Here is a 17,952-nt window from a genome sequence, read left to right on the forward strand (position 1 = left end):
ACTTAAACTATTTTTTAACTATATATTTTTTTCACTTTTATCCATTTTTGCCCTCATGTATAAGTCCTCCCAAACTGAATGTTTTGAAACAAGAAATATGTAAGGTGGGTTTTTTGTTTGTTTTCTAAAAATTACTATTTAGTCATATTCATTTACCTGGACTGAGTGCAATCCATTCATAATCCCACCAGGTTAGATATGCAACCAATGACTTCTAGTCCTGGTAATTTATGGGGTTTTTTTATTTATCATCCTGAGACTTGCATCCCTGTCTTGCAGTGTCTGCAGATGAACTGGTTTAGAGTTGCCTTTATTAGATATTAGATATTATTTGCCTGTTCTAAAATAAATAAATATTTTCATATATTAAATGGATATTTCCAGAAAAACTGGTCCTATTTTCTAGTTTGGTTTTAATCACTTACTGGCGATCTTCCAGGACTCCTAGAGAAATCCCGATTCATACAATCTGAAACTTTCATCTGTCTGAATTGTATGGTCATCTTTCCTTCCTTTTCCTTCTTTTTTTCTCTTGTTATCCTTTCCTGCTGTTTCCAAATTCACTATACAAACGATGGCTTTAACTTTTCATGCTATGTTTAGCTTCTCCTTTCTTTCCCAGGTTTAAAATCTAAAGTCAAAATCAAACAAGACTATTTAATTATTTCCCAGCACTGCAATTGTGATGGTGCACAGTGAATGACAGTGAGGGTGTGGGATAATAGGTTAATTTGCCAGTTGGATTTATAGTGGGAAATTATCCATAGGGCTACCATTGCCCTTTGAATTTTAAAGCCTCCAATCGATGTTTAATTAGTAGATACTTGGAATGATGACAGACAGAATTTTGCTGTACTGGAGGTGCTATCCTCATGGTCAGTATACTGGAGTGTGCAAGTCTTCTTCAAGATGCCTCTTCAAAATCCAGCCCTTTGGCTTAGGCTGCTGTGGGAGCTGATTTTGAAGACCTTTCTGTGGTCTCACTAATGAGACAGGATGTTCACCTGTTTCTGTTTCATTCACCACTGCCAGCTGGAGAGGTTGTAATGTCTTAAACTGCTACAGCTATTTGCTACTTAATGCACATCTGTGCCCAAGGTCTTTTGCCAGTAGCCTGGAAAGAATTCATGCAACCTAAAGAGTGGTGGGGCTGTCTTTCAATGTGAGGTTGAATTTAAGTTGCATTAAATGTCATGGAAGTTGTCTTTGGTGTTTTCTGACTTTTGAATGATTAAGCAGAAATCAGCTCATATTCTGCCTACATTGTCAATGCAGACTGCAGAAGGTGCTTAAAAACAGAGTGTCCATCCTCCTCTCCAAGAGTTTCAGTTGATAGATGCTTGCCCCCAGAACCCCCACACCCCTTCTATTTTAGCTTTTCTGGGGGCTGCTCCCTGTCAGCATGCTGCTGGTGATTTCTTGCCCCCCCACCCCCATCCTCTGCTGTTTGCATCACTCTGTCTCCCTCTTACTGAAGCAGAACTGGTAGCAGTGTTCGGTTTTTTGCACAGCCTCATGACAGTAAAAAGACCCTTAAATTACCATCCTTTGGCTATTCACAGACCCTTTCAGGCTTGGCCCAGCCCAGTCTGTATCTAGCTGCTGAATTGTAATTGGAGCAACCAGACTAATGTCACCAATAAAATTTGTCAAACAGAAGGCATGACTTTGTCTTTCCTCTCTGTCATTACAGCTGTTACGGAGTGGTCAGGCTCCCAACCTAAGGGCATGTTTTGCATGCCTAATGTAAAACTCCTTGGATCATGCAGGCACAGTAGTTCAGATAGAGAAAAAAAGTTCTGATTATTTGTTCATTCAGCCAAAAATAACAGCAAGAGTTAGCTTTTTTGGCTTCCACCTCCATTTGTGTTGTGTGTCTGAGTTCAAACCTGCTGTGAAGTGAAGATACACATGATCTTTTACAGAAAATGTAACTTAATTGAATGTCATAGTGTCAGGTACAATTATAGTTCCTTGTTTCAGAAATATTTGTAATTTATTTTTTGTTATCACTTTTTGTGATGTACAGGAGCTGTGTTACCTCTTATACCAAAGTTTCAGTGAACTGCTGATGCAGTTGCCCTCTGAATTGATGGCACTGTGAACCTTGAAGATGTAGGAGAAAGTTGATTTGAAGAAGGGAAGAGGGATAGAAGCAATGGTTTCTTCCACTCAACTGGTACCATTTAGAGTAAAACTAACTTTTCAGGAGCACTCAACTTCAATGAAGTGTGATCACAAAAAAGCATTATATACCTTCTAGACAATTTCTCCTCACTGCTGCTTTTTAACGTTGTTTCAGTTTGCTAGAGTGCTGCTCCAAGAGACAAGAGTTCAAAATGTGTATCTGACAAAATATTCAATGTGCTGAGCAGCACTTCTGAATGCAGACATATGCACAATTGCTATTTACACAGTTCAGTGGATGTGTGTTTTGATAAGTTTACAATATTAGCAGTAACTCCAGACACCCTGTCTTAACAGTATTTAGGCTGAGCTGCTTAGATAAAATGTTCAGGAGATTTACTTTACCTTTGTGGGGAATTTCTGGTTCTTGGTGTGATACGCAAATTAGCATAGAGTTGGGATAGTAAGCTACTAAGTAACAATACCAGTGTTATGGATTATTCTTCATTCTTTCCAATTCTGATGGCTTTTACTGAACATATAGCCTATGGAACGCTTCTCTTCCTCTCGTTTAAATTGCTAGTGAATCTACTGCACTGGGTTAGAAACTCCTATATTGCGAGATTCTGTTACAGTAATTGGTGTCTTTACTTCACCTCAGCAAATGGCCACACTTCCTTTCTGACCAGGCTGATTGGGCAAAGGGTGTGCTTTGTGTATTTTTGTTCATTGGCTCTAACTGCAGGCATGACTGTGCTGTAGTGTCCCTGCACACTTTCCTTCAGAGATGGAGAATGGGGAACTTAATCACCCAACTTCTCTCCTTCCTCATCACACTCAAAGAGGTGTTGAACAGTTGGCATTTTAGGTGGAGTTTGATACAGCTAGTTGTTTGCCACTTTGGTGCTTAACTTCACTTAGATTAACTTGAAATAACTTATTTTGATCACTAATGTTTGGACTCTCTTTTACCCAGTAGAAGAATAATTTTGCTATTACCTGAGGCGATTGCTGTTGGAGCTGTTAAATTATTTCACAGTTGTTGAAACTTCTGTAACTTGCTAGAACCACCACATTTTTGTTAAAATGCTTCTTTAAAGGATCTTGGAAAGGGTTGGTACAAGAAGGGGGCACAAGAAGGCAGCAGCTGCTGCTGTGATCTTTTTGCTCCATCCTGAATCTTAAATATACCCTCCCCTTTGGAGGCTTTCAAGTCCCTGTTTTCATTAGGTAGGTGCCAAAGTGATGCCGCATCAGCGAGTTGATTGATGGCAGTGTTCTTGTGCGAGAGGAGAGTCTTGCAGTGCCCATGTGTTGGTTTAGATGGAGGAGGGGCAACAGAGGAGCTGTGTGCCATGGCTCTGAGGCTGCTGTCAAGGCTGGACTTGGTGTGGCAGAGTGGCTGAGGCCAGTGTTTAGTATGTACAGCAGGGAGCTGCTTAACAATTTTGATGATAAAATGTATAAAATGGCCAGCAGAATGTTTTTTGCATAACTGAAAATGAAATAAATGGTGATATCTGTGGATGGTAAATTCTCATTGGGATTCTAGAGCCCAAGGGTCCTTCAAAATATATGGACTGCTGCTCTGACTCAGGGAACAAGGCATCTGATGTGTTGGTAATGCAAAGAGAGAAAGAAGTGTGGGGGTGGAGGAGGTTTAAGAAAAATTCTCTAAAGTATTCTATGCCTTAGACTTTGTGCTTCACTGCAGGTACTGAAAATCTGAGTTCTTCTGGTGGAGCATGGATGTCATCCTTGTAAGCCAACTTTACACAAGGGAGATTTTCCACAGTGTTACCAAGAAAAGCAGTCCAGTCAAAAATGCTTTCAAAACAATTTTGTGGCATGCTGCAGTTGTTGTCTACTTCCTCTTCTTTCTACTTTTTCTTCTTCATCCTCTTGCCCAGTACTGTGAGACTAGCACGACATGTCATGCTGGCCATGAGTTAGTAACACATCCTGGCTGTGAACAAAGCATTGCTTAAGAGCTGTCACCTCCTGTGAGGCTTGGCCTGGTGCTGGCCTGGGAGCAAGGAATCAAGCCAGCGTCCCTATTGATTTCCTTGTCTGGCTCCAGGAGTATGGGTTTGTGTGCTATCACTAGGCTGCTTTTGGGGTTAGTTAAAAGATAGCCCTATGGACTAAGTGGGTATTTGTGCATTTCAGGAAGAAGAAATGCCAGAGGTAGAAATTGACATTGATGACCTTCTTGATGCAGCCAATGAAGAGGAGAGAGCTCTCAAATTACAGGTAATATTATTTTATTATTTTAAATAGGAAGGTGGCTGAAGTAATGCATCTGGATCGATATCTTGCATTTGATTGAATCCACTGTAAATGTAGAATTAGAATGGGGAGACTTCTAGGTCTAGTCTAGCATAGTCTACCAGACTATTCAAAGGTAATCAAAATCCTTTCAGATAAAATTTTTTTGGAAGGTAGGTGATAACACAAGTAAATAAAAGTTCAAAGAACCCAGTAATAGAGGAAAGTATGCTAAGCCAAATTTGCCTCATTCCAATTTGTGCAAGTATATGAAATAAAGAACAGAAAACAGGAAAACAAAGAACAGCACATGGAAAAAGTTATATGGCTGAGAGTTGGTTATGATGACCAGATAGTTTCTGTGATGCACTTCAGCAGTAAAAATGTGTATACAGACCAGAACTCTTCCCTTGTGCTTCAACTACTGGCAGTTATTTCTGTCCAGATAGAAATTGGAACCCAAAAAGTTCAAAGAAAGGGTAAGATGGTCAGGAACAGGAATTAGTAGGGAAATTCAAAAGCTATCTACTGAAATTACACAGTTTAAACCAGCTCTCTAAATCTTTGAATCGTGTGTGAGGTAGGAGTTAATGAATGGAAGAATGAGGGGGAGAAGAAAAGGAACATCATTGCCCTAATATCTCTCTCTCGAAATGAACATATAAAACCAATAGGAAATGTCTCCATTTGTAATCTTTTCAGATGCACTAAGAGAAGGAAAACTGTTCCAGAGTTGTGGCTTGCCCTCAGCTTGCTTCTGGGAGGTGATTAATGTGGTGCTTCAATGCAGCATATCTCATTTTAGTGCCTGTTAGCACTATTTTCCTGTTGCCCACTGGCCAGCCACAGAGACATGGGGCATGGCCCCAGGCTCTTTGCTCAGCATTCATAAATAGCTTTGCTGCTTCTGCCTAAACCAGCTACAGCAGCCCCCTGCTAGGAATGCCCTGCTAGGAATAACTAACGTCTCTATTTCTGCATTGCGAAGACTCTCATGTCCTCACAGAAAGCCGCCTTTCATGTGTCTGTTCCTGGGAGAAATGTTCTTGGATTCTCCTCCTCTTTTCAGTTTTTCTGGGAGACAGGGATTTTGTAACTTCCTACCTGGAGAAAGAAGCCATTATTTCTCTCCTGGTACAAATCATTCTGATCCATGTAGGGAGCAAAGGTGACTTGTATAACTCTGGGTTTTCAGTAACATCTTCATTCAGTGATTCCTGTTCTTTTTCCTTTTTTTTCTCCCCTCCCTTTCCAGGTTTCATACCATGTTGTTTATGTTCATTATTACTCTGTATGGATACTGACACTTTCATATTTTGCTTCTAGGAAACTCTTGTAGATTGCTACAAACCAACAGAGGTAAAAGACTTTTTTAAAATGCTATTAACCTGTGGAAACAGTACTTATGTTCAAGCTAAAGTAACTTTATTCTTATGATAAAGTAACTAGATGAATATTAATGGCTAGTTGATAGACTAGGAGCTTTATATCCTGAAAATGTTTGTGCTTGTCACTTAGCTACAGTTGGAATGTGATTGTACCCTGTGGAGGAACTGCTGGTCATTCCCACTGAACTATCAGTATTGTTTGCTGTAATGTCCTTAATGACTATACTGACTTTTAAAGCTGCCATGTTATAAGAAAACTATATATAGTTCTCATGAGATGGCTAAAATATTTGTGTGTTGGACTGTGCTCTTCACTGTGAAATCATTTAATTTTATCTAGGGCAGTAAAATTTATTCTGAGAACTGTGTCGTAGTTGTGGGAGAGGTGAATTTTTCCAGGGGGATGTGGGCAGTCCAATCAGTAATCAGCTTTTCTGCTGGCACCTGGATTGGTCACTCGGAAGTTTAGACACGCCTCTGAGGACACAAATAGTTAAAAGCAGGACCCCAAGGGGGTTAGGCCTCTTTTCAGATCCCGGTTTCAGCAGAGAGATGTGTCAGGCCTCCTTCCCCTGCCCAGCCACGAGGCTGGGTGGGGGAGGGGAAAACACATGGTCGGGCTCAAGTAAGCCGGAGCCCCGGGGGAAGAGAAGAGAGTGGACAGGACTGGAACTGAGCTGATCCGTCCAGGATGGAGGGGTGGAAAACTGTGGAAGTGCCTTCTGTGTGTGCTCACCCCCTCTTCCCCCCTCAAACTCCGGGAGAAGGTGCCCAGCCACGTGAGAGCTGCCGAGCCTGGGAGTGCCTGAGCCTGCACCCTGCTGGGAGATAGAAGCTATTAACCCTTGCTTGGCAGAAAGAAACTTTTCTTAGACATTAATTCTCATGACTGGTGATTTTAGAAAAAAGGAGAAAGAAGCGGCCTGGGACCGAGGTGATAAAGCACGATTAGAAGGAACCTGATGGGCAAAGAATGAGAGGAGTAGCCTTCGGAGCTAGACTTTTCTTGCATAATGTCAGCCATAGACTGAACTTAAGTCTCTTTTGAACATAAACTGCATTTTAGGTAGATGCAGCTGCCCCTGCTTTTGCTACAGTGACTGGCACTTGAAGAGTAGAGCGAGCAGAGAAAAGAGGGAGAGGGTGAGGTGGCACCCTCTGCCCTCAGGGCAGACCTGCTCCTGGAACCCCGGCCCCTGGGTAAAAAGGAAGAGAGCTCGGCATGCAGCATCCTTAAAAAGCCCTGTATGCAGTTTTGGCCTATGAGACAGAGGTGAGAGCGCTGGACATAGGAAAAAGAGAGAGTCACCCTGGCAGACTTCTCCGGGCAGTGCCACGGGTGACGTAAGAACACATAAAGAGTAGACCTGTGTGTTCTGAAGAACAGTCTGTAGTGCGAGAGAGACTCCTCTCTCCCTTGCTGAACTAAAGATTAGTTTGGTTTTTTTTGAGTAGTGATTGTTTAATCTAAAACCCAAAAGTTTAGTCTGTGAAGAGTAATGTGTGGGAGATAGAAACTGAGAGAAGAGAAAAAATGTCCTAAGAAGTTTTTATTTCTGTCTCTGTGTGTGTTTAAGAGTTTTTCTATCGCTGTTCTTCTGTAATAGAATAAAGTTTTAGTGGTTTTTTTTGTTTTCAAGATTTAAGCCTGCTCTGCTCTGTTCCTGATCACATCCCACAGGAGTTGTTAGAGAAAAAACATTATTCATAGGTACATTAACATCTAGCCAGTGCCAACCCATGACAAACTGTTATGCAGATATGCAGCTCGGTTAATTGTTTGTGTGAATGGACTTGAAAAAAATTGTGGGATAACCTGTATTAATGGGATTTAGTTACTCAGCTTTCATCTTGGGTATCTATTAGTGTCCAGTGCCAATATAGCCTGATTTTCATACAGTAACGTGTACTTACTGGGAAGAGTAAATATTGTAAAAAAACCCACTTGGACTAATTGTAAAAATCAGAAGTCTAGGTCATGGGTCAGTTTGTTAGTTCCATTTACAGTCAGTTCTTTCCCAGAAATGGCTGCTGCACAGTGTTTAATAGAGGGGTTGGCTTACAGGATTCCTCTTGTCAGAGACCTTTCAGCTGTGCATGACTAGAAGCCAGTTGTTTGGTTTTGAAACAAGGCTGCAAATAGGTTGGTTCTTCTGTAATATCTGCAGCTGTAGCCACATAAACTGGTGGGGAAGAACTGGAAGTTCAGGAAGAACTGCTGGTGTGGTTGAATAGGCACTTCACAGTCCATGATGTATTTTCTTCAAGGCTTTTCCGTTATTATTGATTCCTATGGTAGATTGGGAAGATTCTCCAGAATTGCTATTATAGTTGCTGGTACAAACATTTTGACAGTGAAGGGAATTCACCCAGAAAGACTCACCTGATAACACCTGTAGAGTTTGTTGTTGTGTCTTGGTTTCCTTACAGCAGATAACACACGTCTCCCATTATGGAGATGCCATAATGCCAAGTCCTCAGCTGTCTCACTGTAGTAATGCTACACCATAGATGACCCTGTCAGCCTTCTCCAAACAAGTGCTTGGTGGTTCTTCTTAAGATAGGTGTGAAGACAGATACACCATGTGGAGCCTGACGTGGCTCTTGTCAGAGGCTACTAAGAGAAAGCTCAAGTCATGACTAGGTGGGAGGGGCAGATACAAGAGCTTAACAGTCACTTGTGTGCTGACCTCTCATCTCTGTGTTATCTGAAGGCGGAGGTCAAATGACCTTTCCTGGGTTGTACAGGAAAGGTTTATGCCATACTGGTAAATTAAGTTGGTGTGGCAGTTCAAAGGAAACAACACCCTGGACATGTGTCCTTGTCTGCCCTCAAGGCACCTGGATCAAGGTGAGATTTTAATACTGAACTGGTGACTTGTGTCTTCAGGCCTCTGTGGATGAGATGGAGGCAGGTCCTTTATCTAGGAGAATATCCATCTTCCTTTATAATCTTTAGAGATAGCCAAGTTGAGAGGGTACTTAATCCACTCACTCTCTACAGCTATCTGAAGGGAGGCTGTAGACAGGTGGGGGTTGGCCTCTTCTCCCAGGAACTAGTGATAGGAGGACAGCCTCAAGCTATGGCAGGGGAGTTTAGGATAGATAGTAGGAAGAAATTCGTCACAAAAAGGTTGATAGATATTGGAATGGGCTGCCCAAGAGATGGTGGAATCACCACCATGGAGGTGTTCAAGGAAAGTACTTCACACCATGGTCTAGTTGACAAGGTGGTGTTTGGTCATAGTTTGAACTTGATCTCTGAGGCCTTTTCCAACTTAATTGATTCTGTGATTCTGTGAGGATAGCTTCCAAAATGAGTCACATCCCAGGACTATTTTACAACAGCAACTTTCCTTCATCTATGGAATGATAAACCCATTAATACTGCATGACTGCTTGCTTAGGCCACTTAAAAATAGTGATTCTTATCCTGCCATGTGCGGACTAAGCCTTTTCATTGGCTTAAACCTTCTATATGACGATCCACACCTTGTCTAGAAAATCTGCAATCCTTTTATATTTGCAATCATTTAAAACTATTGAGGTAGTTGTCTTGTGAAAGGATTTTTAGAAGATTTGTGGAGAATGGATATGAGCTAATGGAATTTCTCCTGACCAATGAAATACAGTCTGTCAAGTGCACTAGGGTTCTTATCATCAAGAATTATACAATTTGCAAAAAGTAGTCATCCCTAAATGGGGAGAAAGTTATATAATATGATGGCCCTGCTATTCAGAACGTTAAGAAAAGTGATACAGGCAGAAAGCTTGATAACTCCAAGCTCTTACCCAACTGTTAAAAAAACCCTATAAACCTGAAAATGTATGTCTGAAGTCCGTTTTGCTCAGTATCTTCCATTTAGACTAAAGGTTAAGGAAAGACTGAGGAGCTTTTGTATGTATCCTAGACTGATTTTTCATCAGTGGAAGCTGAGTTATCCAGGTCACTTAAAAGATGGAAAAGATGGAAAGAGTTCCCAGCCTCTTTAACAATTTGGCCGAAGATAATAGCTCAGTAACTTATGAGGAACTGTTACAAAACCTGTATTCTAATGGAAATATAGCTAGACTTGTGAATGTGTTTTAAAATACTAAAAGCTTTTCTTAAGCAGCAATTATGGCTGTTTTAATTTGTATAGAAATATGCCTAATGTGATACCTTTATGTAAAAACTTATTATGTACACAAACTTAAAGAATATGATATCTGCTAAATCAGTGCCAAAATCAAATTTTGGATCTGAACTTTTGTAATTGAAGAGGAGCAGGGAGCAGCATCCTCTTCCTGCATCATCTATGTGTCAGAGCAGTCAGTTCTTTGTGCGGTCCCACATGTCACCTGTGGAAAATCCCACTCTGACTTGTGTTGAGTTGCTGTTTCAGTTCTGTCTGGTATTCTCTGTCATCATTTGATGGTGGAGGATCTTAATGTTAGAAATGAATATAACAAGTTTAAATATAATCTGCAATCTTGATGATGATATTTAGATACTTCACAATACTCTTATTTAGGATAGGAAGACAGTTGTGATTGTGAAATCAATGAGGTTTTTTCAAGGCACATAATTTGAAGAAGGCTGACTGAATCTGTATTGCTGTTATGTCTGCTATTGATAACAGCAAGGCCACTCATTTAGACTGGGCATTGGAGAAAACATGAAATATTTGTGGCTGATGTGAATTAGAGCTTCCACTAGTGGAACTGCCAATGTGATGACAGGAGAAGTGACAAGGAAACTCTTAAACTGCTTTGGAAGAAAAATCCAATGCGTGGGCATTTTTTATGCTTACTGACTCCAAAAGATGTAGCTGAGCAACACAAGGTCTGCAGATAATGAGTGTTTAAAAAGAACTGGATAAATTAGATTTGCAGCTTATTTACTTCTTTCTTTTTTAATAGAAATATACAAAGCTTCAGATGAATGTGCTGGAGATCTCTCCCATTCAGGCAGGATCTATTTTGTTAGTACAGTTCTTCACTTAGTGCAAAATGGGAGAAAAAGGAGATGAAAATGCATCATTAAAGAAATATTCTGGAAACTTCTAATAATAATTTTTGCAAACAAACTGTTGAATTGTTGTGCATATTTTGTGGAGAACTTGGGCAGAGATTTAAGTTACTGACTACTCAATTACTTCAGTGGCTGGGCTGTTCCAACAGTTTTTAACGCTTTTGAAAAAGGTAGAGATGCATTTGTTTAACTGTATGTTTCTCCAAGTTTAATTCCTAGTTGGAGCAAATGAAAGGCTTGTGATGCAAGTGGTCTAGGCACTGTGGTTTTTAAAGATAAAAGCTATTTTGTGTATGTATTGACATAAAGTATGGTGCTAGTATGCAGGCATGAATAGAAAGCTCAATGTTTCTGAAACAGAACCCCAGAACTTTTGAAGGACCGTATGTTTATTTTGCTCCTAATTTGTTATGAATTATTTCAAGTTAATCTTACTGTTTGTTTTTTGTATGTAGTTGCAAGGCAGCAATATGTGGGGTACCCACAAGAAGCAATAGTCACCGCAGATGTGTCCTAAAGCCCCAGTGCCGTGTGCTGCCTTACATGTGGGCAAGCCAGGGCAGCTGATGGGTGGTAAATTATTAAGTCACAGAAAATGTATTTTGTGTCCATATTACTTGAAATGAAATAGGAGAATTTGTAGAGAAAAAAGGTTAGAAAACATGCTTGTTCAAGAACAATGCAGGCAGATGCATTTCCAGTAAAACATAATTTCTTGTTCATCCAGTTGACCACTGAATTCAGTGAACTACAACTTTTTATGTGCCTGCTGAGATCTGCCCTAAATTGTACTACAGTGTTGGAGGGAATTAAGCTTGCATGTTTTCATTTCTGCAAGTACTCACAATTACAACTTATAAATACCCATAGCAATATCAGAATGGAAGAGCAAGTGGTGATTTGACAAGAATAAGCTGTGCTTGTTTATGTGCTGCTGAGTTGGAGAACAATTGGGCTGCAAGTCTTTACTGTAGCTAAGCTTTTTGGTATGTAGTTAGTGCCTTATACAGAGCTCACCAAGAAGCTAAATTGCTGCAAAAATTTAGTGCTCTGGACACTGATGGTGCTGTGGCCTCACTGGAGAGGCCCTCGTTCAGTGAGGCTGCAGAGATGCTGCACCTTCTGGCCCTGTTCTCCCAAAGCACTTCCCTTCTTTCTGTTCAATTGGCTTTGGGGCGGTTTGAGCCTGTGTGGAAGAGAAGGTGTTTGGCAGTAAGATGGGTTATTATTTAGGTTCTTTCCCAAGTAGCTGTGGGATTGCTCTCCAGGCTGACTTGAGGTTTTACTCCCAAATAATGAAGCCATCTCTGAGAAATAGCCATGGGCAATCTGTTAAGGAAATCTTGAGTTTTGACTTGGCTATAGGGAAGTAAAGCTGTGAAGGAAAACTGGCTTAGGATTCATTTTATACTCTAGTGAAGCAGGAGGACTAGCAACTCTAAATTTTAGTTTAAAAACTAGTCCTACTACACGTGTATTGTATGAGGAAGAGAAATCTGGAGAGGCAGTCTAATTAGTCTCCAGAATTAATTGGAAAACTTGAATAGGAAGTCTGGAATTCATTGTCTGTCAAATGACCTCATTAAAACAATGAGTCACACCACCAAAGCAGAGAGGTGAAATGATTTCCTCCCCTTTGCTGAATTACCATTTCACCTTTGTTTTTTGCCTTTATTATTTTTTTGCCTGAGGCTGAATATAGATGAGTTCAAATGAACTACAGATTCAGTCTGTCTCTCATTAAAATTTTGCCTTTAGAATTAGAAAGATGTCTTCTAGAAACAATGATTTAGTATTACAAATTAACAAGATTCTCAATACTTGTAAAAGGGTGCCTCCTTGCAAAAAATGTGCAAAAAAGAATTTTAACCAAGTTTGCATTCATTTTTGCACATTTTAAAAACTTTCAATTTTTTAAATTTACCAAGACACAAGGTGATGGTATGAGATTTTTCTTGTATTAGAAGTGCATGTACCCTGTGTATTTCTGGCTATAACCCTTCAAGGAATAATGAGTAAGTTCTCTAATCCTTAACTGAATTATTCTTGTTTTTTAACTCCATGAATTAAATCAGTATATGTAGGTAGATAATTCAACCTATATTACGGAAGTGCTTTTAACATAGATTAGTACATGATCAGCTTTCAAACGTCTGATGCTAAATTTCAGTGTATCTTGCTAGAGGGGATTTCAGTAAAATGCTCTGTGTAAAATGATTTTTGTATATGGGGTGGAGATAGATGTGGATATGAGGTGTTGACTCAAATGGCCACAAGGAACAACACTGCAATTTTTGAGCGACGGCTTAAGAAAACAAAATGGGTATTGCTGAGATAAACCTGAGTTGGTTAGTTACAAAGTGGAGGTTTATTGAAATGCTGTGAAGTCTCCGTTCCTGCCTCCGTGAGGGAAAATGTGCATCTTTTCTAGAACTTGGCTCTTCCTTTGTGGGGAACTGCAAAGCAAGAAAAAAGGCACAAGCACGGGAGCACAACTGTGTTAATGACAGACAGCTCCGTGTAAGTGTCAGTTGCAAAGTGATACTTAAATCAGGAATGTGATGAATCAGTGTTGTGGTTTGGATGTCCACGGGAAGTGCACAACAGTGCTACTGTATTATGCAAAATGCTCTTGTTGGGTTTTACTCTTTGCTACTGCAGACCCTTATTCCATGAAAAAAAAAGTTCCTGAGGGATAAAGCATTTTAAATTACTATATGTACTTGCTCAAATGAATGCCTTCTCTGCCTCAAGAACAGGTGAAGTTGCTTCAGATCTCCTATAGGGGATTAAACAGTTTTATTTTGGCAGGATTAAGAAGTTTCCATGTGGTGTTAAAACTTCAAGCAAATATCTTGTTTTGCAAAAGAAGGTGCTTGTGATAACTCTTCAAAGTATAAGGGGAGGAATTCCTCTATTTTGCTGTAATGTTATATTAAAAAGTAACTTCTATGAAGCTGCTGGAGAGTTTCCAGATGCAGTGTCTTCTTGTAGAGTATCTGTGGCTTGAACAGATTGAATTTAGAAAGTTTTTCTAAGGCAAGAATTGAACTTCAGCCGAAGCTGTCTTAATGTGATGGGAATATAGTTTTGGGTTGTTTTTTTTTTAATGGAAAGGCTTGTTGAAAGGCCATACAAATGACATTAATCCCAGATAAAAATCTTCTAAGATCGCTTTAGGGAGTTTATTTTTCTAATAATTGCACTGCAGAACTTTATATAAGTTTGATAGTAAGAAGTTCTAAAGTGTGTTTGTGTTTCAAGCAGTATCATGCCATATAGTTTTGCATTATCTGACAGGTCCTTACAGTGATGATATGATGACACAGAACTAGTGCAAAGTTTGTTGAAAGCTGTGAATTTTTAGAGTAAGCGTGTCTTCCTCCTTCTTGTGATTTTTTTAGTGGAGAAGTACTGGACTGTGACAAGTTTAGAGTTGATATTGTTGCAATGGCTTTGTGGAATAAGACAGCTTCAAGAGGATGGAGGGAGAGGATTTGGGGGTCCTAAAACCCCTCTTTTTCTGGTCATCTTATTAGGCTGTCTGTCCAGATGGGAAGCATGATACTGATATGCATAGGTGTATTCCTGAAGTGGCCTTCACTTAGTTCAGGGGGCAGACCCCACTGTCGTGTAGCTGCTCTGCCTTTGCTGCTGTTCATTGCAGCCACAGGTAGTGTAACTGCAACAATAACCACAGTGCAGCAGTACATGCAGTTCACTATAGATGTGCATAATCTGTCAGGAAAGCAAATTGGTTTGTTGAGACCATGGTCCCACCAGAAAAACCTGACATATTTCTCAAGTTTAAATACACATTTCCATGGACTTTTCTTGTGCTAAGTGTAGCACCTTGTAATGCATGTTTCAGTGTGACCTTTTTTGAAAGGTACTGTATTGTCATTTAGGTGGTGACTTTGTTCCCTGGAATTTTTAACTTCAGGCTTTCATCCAGGAAATCATGCTTTTAGTTGTTTCATGGAATCACAGAATGGTTTGGGTTGGAAGGGACCTTAAAGATCATCTAGTTTGACTGTCAAGGACCAGGACACCATCCACTACCCTCAAAGCCCTGGGTAGCCAGTCCAACCTGGCTTTTTACATCAACCTAACTGAATAATTACATTCCATGCTTACAGCTAGCTGATTTCATAAGAACCTTTTTGTAGGTGTATACCTAGTACTGTGAATAAATATTATTTTCCCCATGTGACAGTAAGGAGGTCATTTAGCTTTAATGCACCTGCAAGAAATTGTATACCAAAAGAATTTCAGAGAAAGATGCAAATCTGTAAGCTTCTATTCTCACACAGTTTAAAAAGGAAATCTGCTGAAAGTGGGGATAATATCGATGTGAATAAAGGCCTGGTCCATGAATTTTGTTGTGTTCTGGGTTGGTTTATTTGGGGGAGGGGTGTTGGTGGTTGTTTGTTTTCAAAGTAGTGTCATTCACTTAGCTGTACAGCCAGTTTCACCCATCATAAACCAGTGGTTCTGGCTCCTTGTTCCTCCTTGCCTTGGACTGACACAAGTGTTGATGTGGGCTGAGTGGTGGGCCTGGTCAGAGGGCTGAGCCAGGTTGGAAAGCAGCAGGGCAAGAGGAAAATCATCTGAGTTTTTTAGCCATATCAGCTTTTTTGTACAGTTCAGTATGCAGCCAACCAAAATACTAGTTTCAGCATGGAGTCTGGCAAGAGAAACACCTCTTTTGGCAAGAGTGCTGATTTCTGCACAGGCTTAAGCTGTGGAAGTCTGTTTTGACTGTTTGCATTGTATCCAGCCATAGGTTTTCCTTCATTCAATAGTTGGTGTAAGGCCCTGTGCAGTAAAAACCTAAATGATAGGTTATAACTGAGCCAGCACAATCACAAGGAAAAGGTCACTGTTCACACTTCTGCTGGATGGGAAAGATGTGTATAAGGTTCCTGGCAATCAGGCTAGAGAAATTCCAGCTTAGCAGTAAAACCTTAAATAAAAATGTATAGTTCACATTAAAAAAAAAAAAAATCTTCAATTATAGTATTACAGGATCATTAAAATGACTCATATTTTCTTTTTTTTTTTCCCTAGGAATTTATCAAAGAGCTGCTAACTCGGATAAGAGGAATGAGAAAACTCAGTCCCCCTCAAAAGAAGAGTATATAAATAACTCAAAGTAACAGCACTCTGTAAAAGACATGGCAAGGGAAATGGGACTTTGAATACAAGACCTTTATTAAAATAATTGTCTTTCTCCACAACTTTTTTGATTTTATTCAGTTTTGACTCAAGGAATTTTTTGTGTGTTTTAAGGGTTCTTTTTTAAGTGTCAATTTTTTTTTATCAAAAATATCAACAATTTGGATGCTGCTCAACTTTCACCTAAGGATTACTGAAGCAAGTGAAGAATCCAAGAGTTAGTGATGAGGGGCAGCAAGCCTATGTGGTGAATCAGAAGATCTTGTAAATTTACAGAGCTAGGAGACTTCTCCTTGCAACTAGTTGGATAACGTTTCTTAAGTTGGTTGTACATTTAACTCATGGATGTCAAGTTTCTTGTGCTTGTCTGTACATAAATTTCAAAGTGGGTTGTGAATACTGTTTCACATGGATGGAAAGAAAGTTTGTCAGAGTAAATTATTTAAATGGTGAATATTGCAAATTTGCTACCAGAAGGTACCAATTTAGATTACTAAAATGAATGCTGCCATTTTTCTAAATACCCTTAAAGCAGCCCAGTGAAGAATCTCATCATATCTCCTTATTTAGACTGCAGCATATGAAAATTGGGAGTTTTAAGGGCTTGATTTGTAGACTTAAAAGTTATTTGATTGACTTTAATGCTTTGCCAGAATCACTTCCTCTCCACGTCATGGTGTCTTGGAGCTGTGCTAACTTATACTGAATATGGGCCTGGAGTGATATCTAAAGAAATGTCCATCACCTATTAGAAGTGTGAGGAAAGACAGTGTTGCAAGTTTAAACAACAACAAGACAGTGATACCAAAATTAATTGCAAGTACTGTATTGCATTTAATGATGTGGTCTTAATCAAATGCAGATTCCTCTCCCATAAAGGTAGGCAAAGAGTAATACAGCCTTTGTTTATGGCTCTGCCCTGAGAAGTGGGGAGACTTCTTAACTTGGGCTCTCTTGTAAGAGCAAGAACAGAGATCCCTGCTCCCTTCTGGAAGATGTCCTAACTAGAATGTTTGATAAGCTACCATTTACTGGTAGGTGACATTAGTCAGGCATTTTATATCAAGGGTGCTCTGAACATATTTTATTTTTCAAAAGAAGTACATGTTTGTGAATTTTACGTATACTGGCAAGCTTTTTTAATGTATTTAATTTTGTAATGTTTACTGATGATTTTATTTACCAGATATTTACTCAAATAAATGGAACAACTTGTGACTTGTTACATGTACAATTTACAAGACTACTGTTGCTGAGTAGGTTTGTAAATGGAATTGCTTGTCAAAAAGAGAAGCCTGTGAGGTGGTAAGCACATGGGAACCCAGGTGTATTGACTCTAACTGGCTTTTAATGCACTCAGTATCAGTCAGCCCTCACCCAGTATCACTCAAACTCCTGTGACTTGGTGCACAGCTTCACTTTTGAAAGTCTCCTTCAGATGATGCCTTCCTTCCCTGTGCCCAAGGGAATTTAAAAAGGGATGGGGAAAAAAGCTTGGAAATTCTTTCAGATAAATGCTGATAAATTCAGGTAACTTTTTTTGTCCACCAGAGATGGACTGTAGGGGAGGGCTTACACTGGGTGGCTCTCAGTGTCCTAATGAAGGCATGGCAGAAGGCGACACTCTACCTTTCTTCCTTTAGGCACCTTTTTGGATCCTCAAGAAATTCCAGCACTCCTGAGAAAACACTCACCTGCAGTATTTTAAATTTAAATCTTGTATCTTGCTGAAGTTGCAATTTAGGTCTGGTTTTCTAAGGAGTCACCCGGCAGATTTTTTTTAGAAATGTGGAATGGAACTTGTACTTCAGAGAAATCAGGGGGAGCTTGTGAATTCATCTTTTTCTGTGTTGAAATCTCCCACTATTGTTTTCAATATTATCAGTGGAATGTCTCTGGTTCTGAACGAGGCCCATGTGTCCAGTGTGTCTTGCCACAAGAATCCTTGGTCTGTGCTCCTTGCGGAGGATCTCATGT

General features: G+C 39.8%; 1 protein-coding gene across 2 annotated transcripts in view; it reads left to right on the forward strand.

Annotated features, from left to right (window-relative positions):
• Window positions 1-17,194, forward strand: part of PPP1R14C (protein phosphatase 1 regulatory inhibitor subunit 14C) — a 52,634-nt gene extending 35,440 nt beyond the window's left edge. The window contains exons 2-4 of one of the 2 annotated variants that reach the window (XM_063391868.1): window positions 4,297-4,380; window positions 5,722-5,754; window positions 15,868-17,194. In XM_063391868.1, the coding sequence (XP_063247938.1) occupies window positions 4,297-4,380; window positions 5,722-5,754; window positions 15,868-15,942 (192 nt within the window). In that variant the 3' untranslated portion in view covers window positions 15,943-17,194. The remainder of the gene's footprint in view (window positions 1-4,296; window positions 4,381-5,721; window positions 5,755-15,867) is intronic. The other variant, XM_063391869.1, reaches the window with a different exon arrangement.
• Window positions 17,195-17,952: the final 758 nt, after the last annotated feature.

The sequence above is a fragment of the Prinia subflava genome, chromosome 2 (genome assembly GCF_021018805.1).
Source record: "Prinia subflava isolate CZ2003 ecotype Zambia chromosome 2, Cam_Psub_1.2, whole genome shotgun sequence".
In the NCBI taxonomy this organism is placed as follows: Eukaryota; Metazoa; Chordata; class Aves; order Passeriformes; family Cisticolidae; genus Prinia; species Prinia subflava.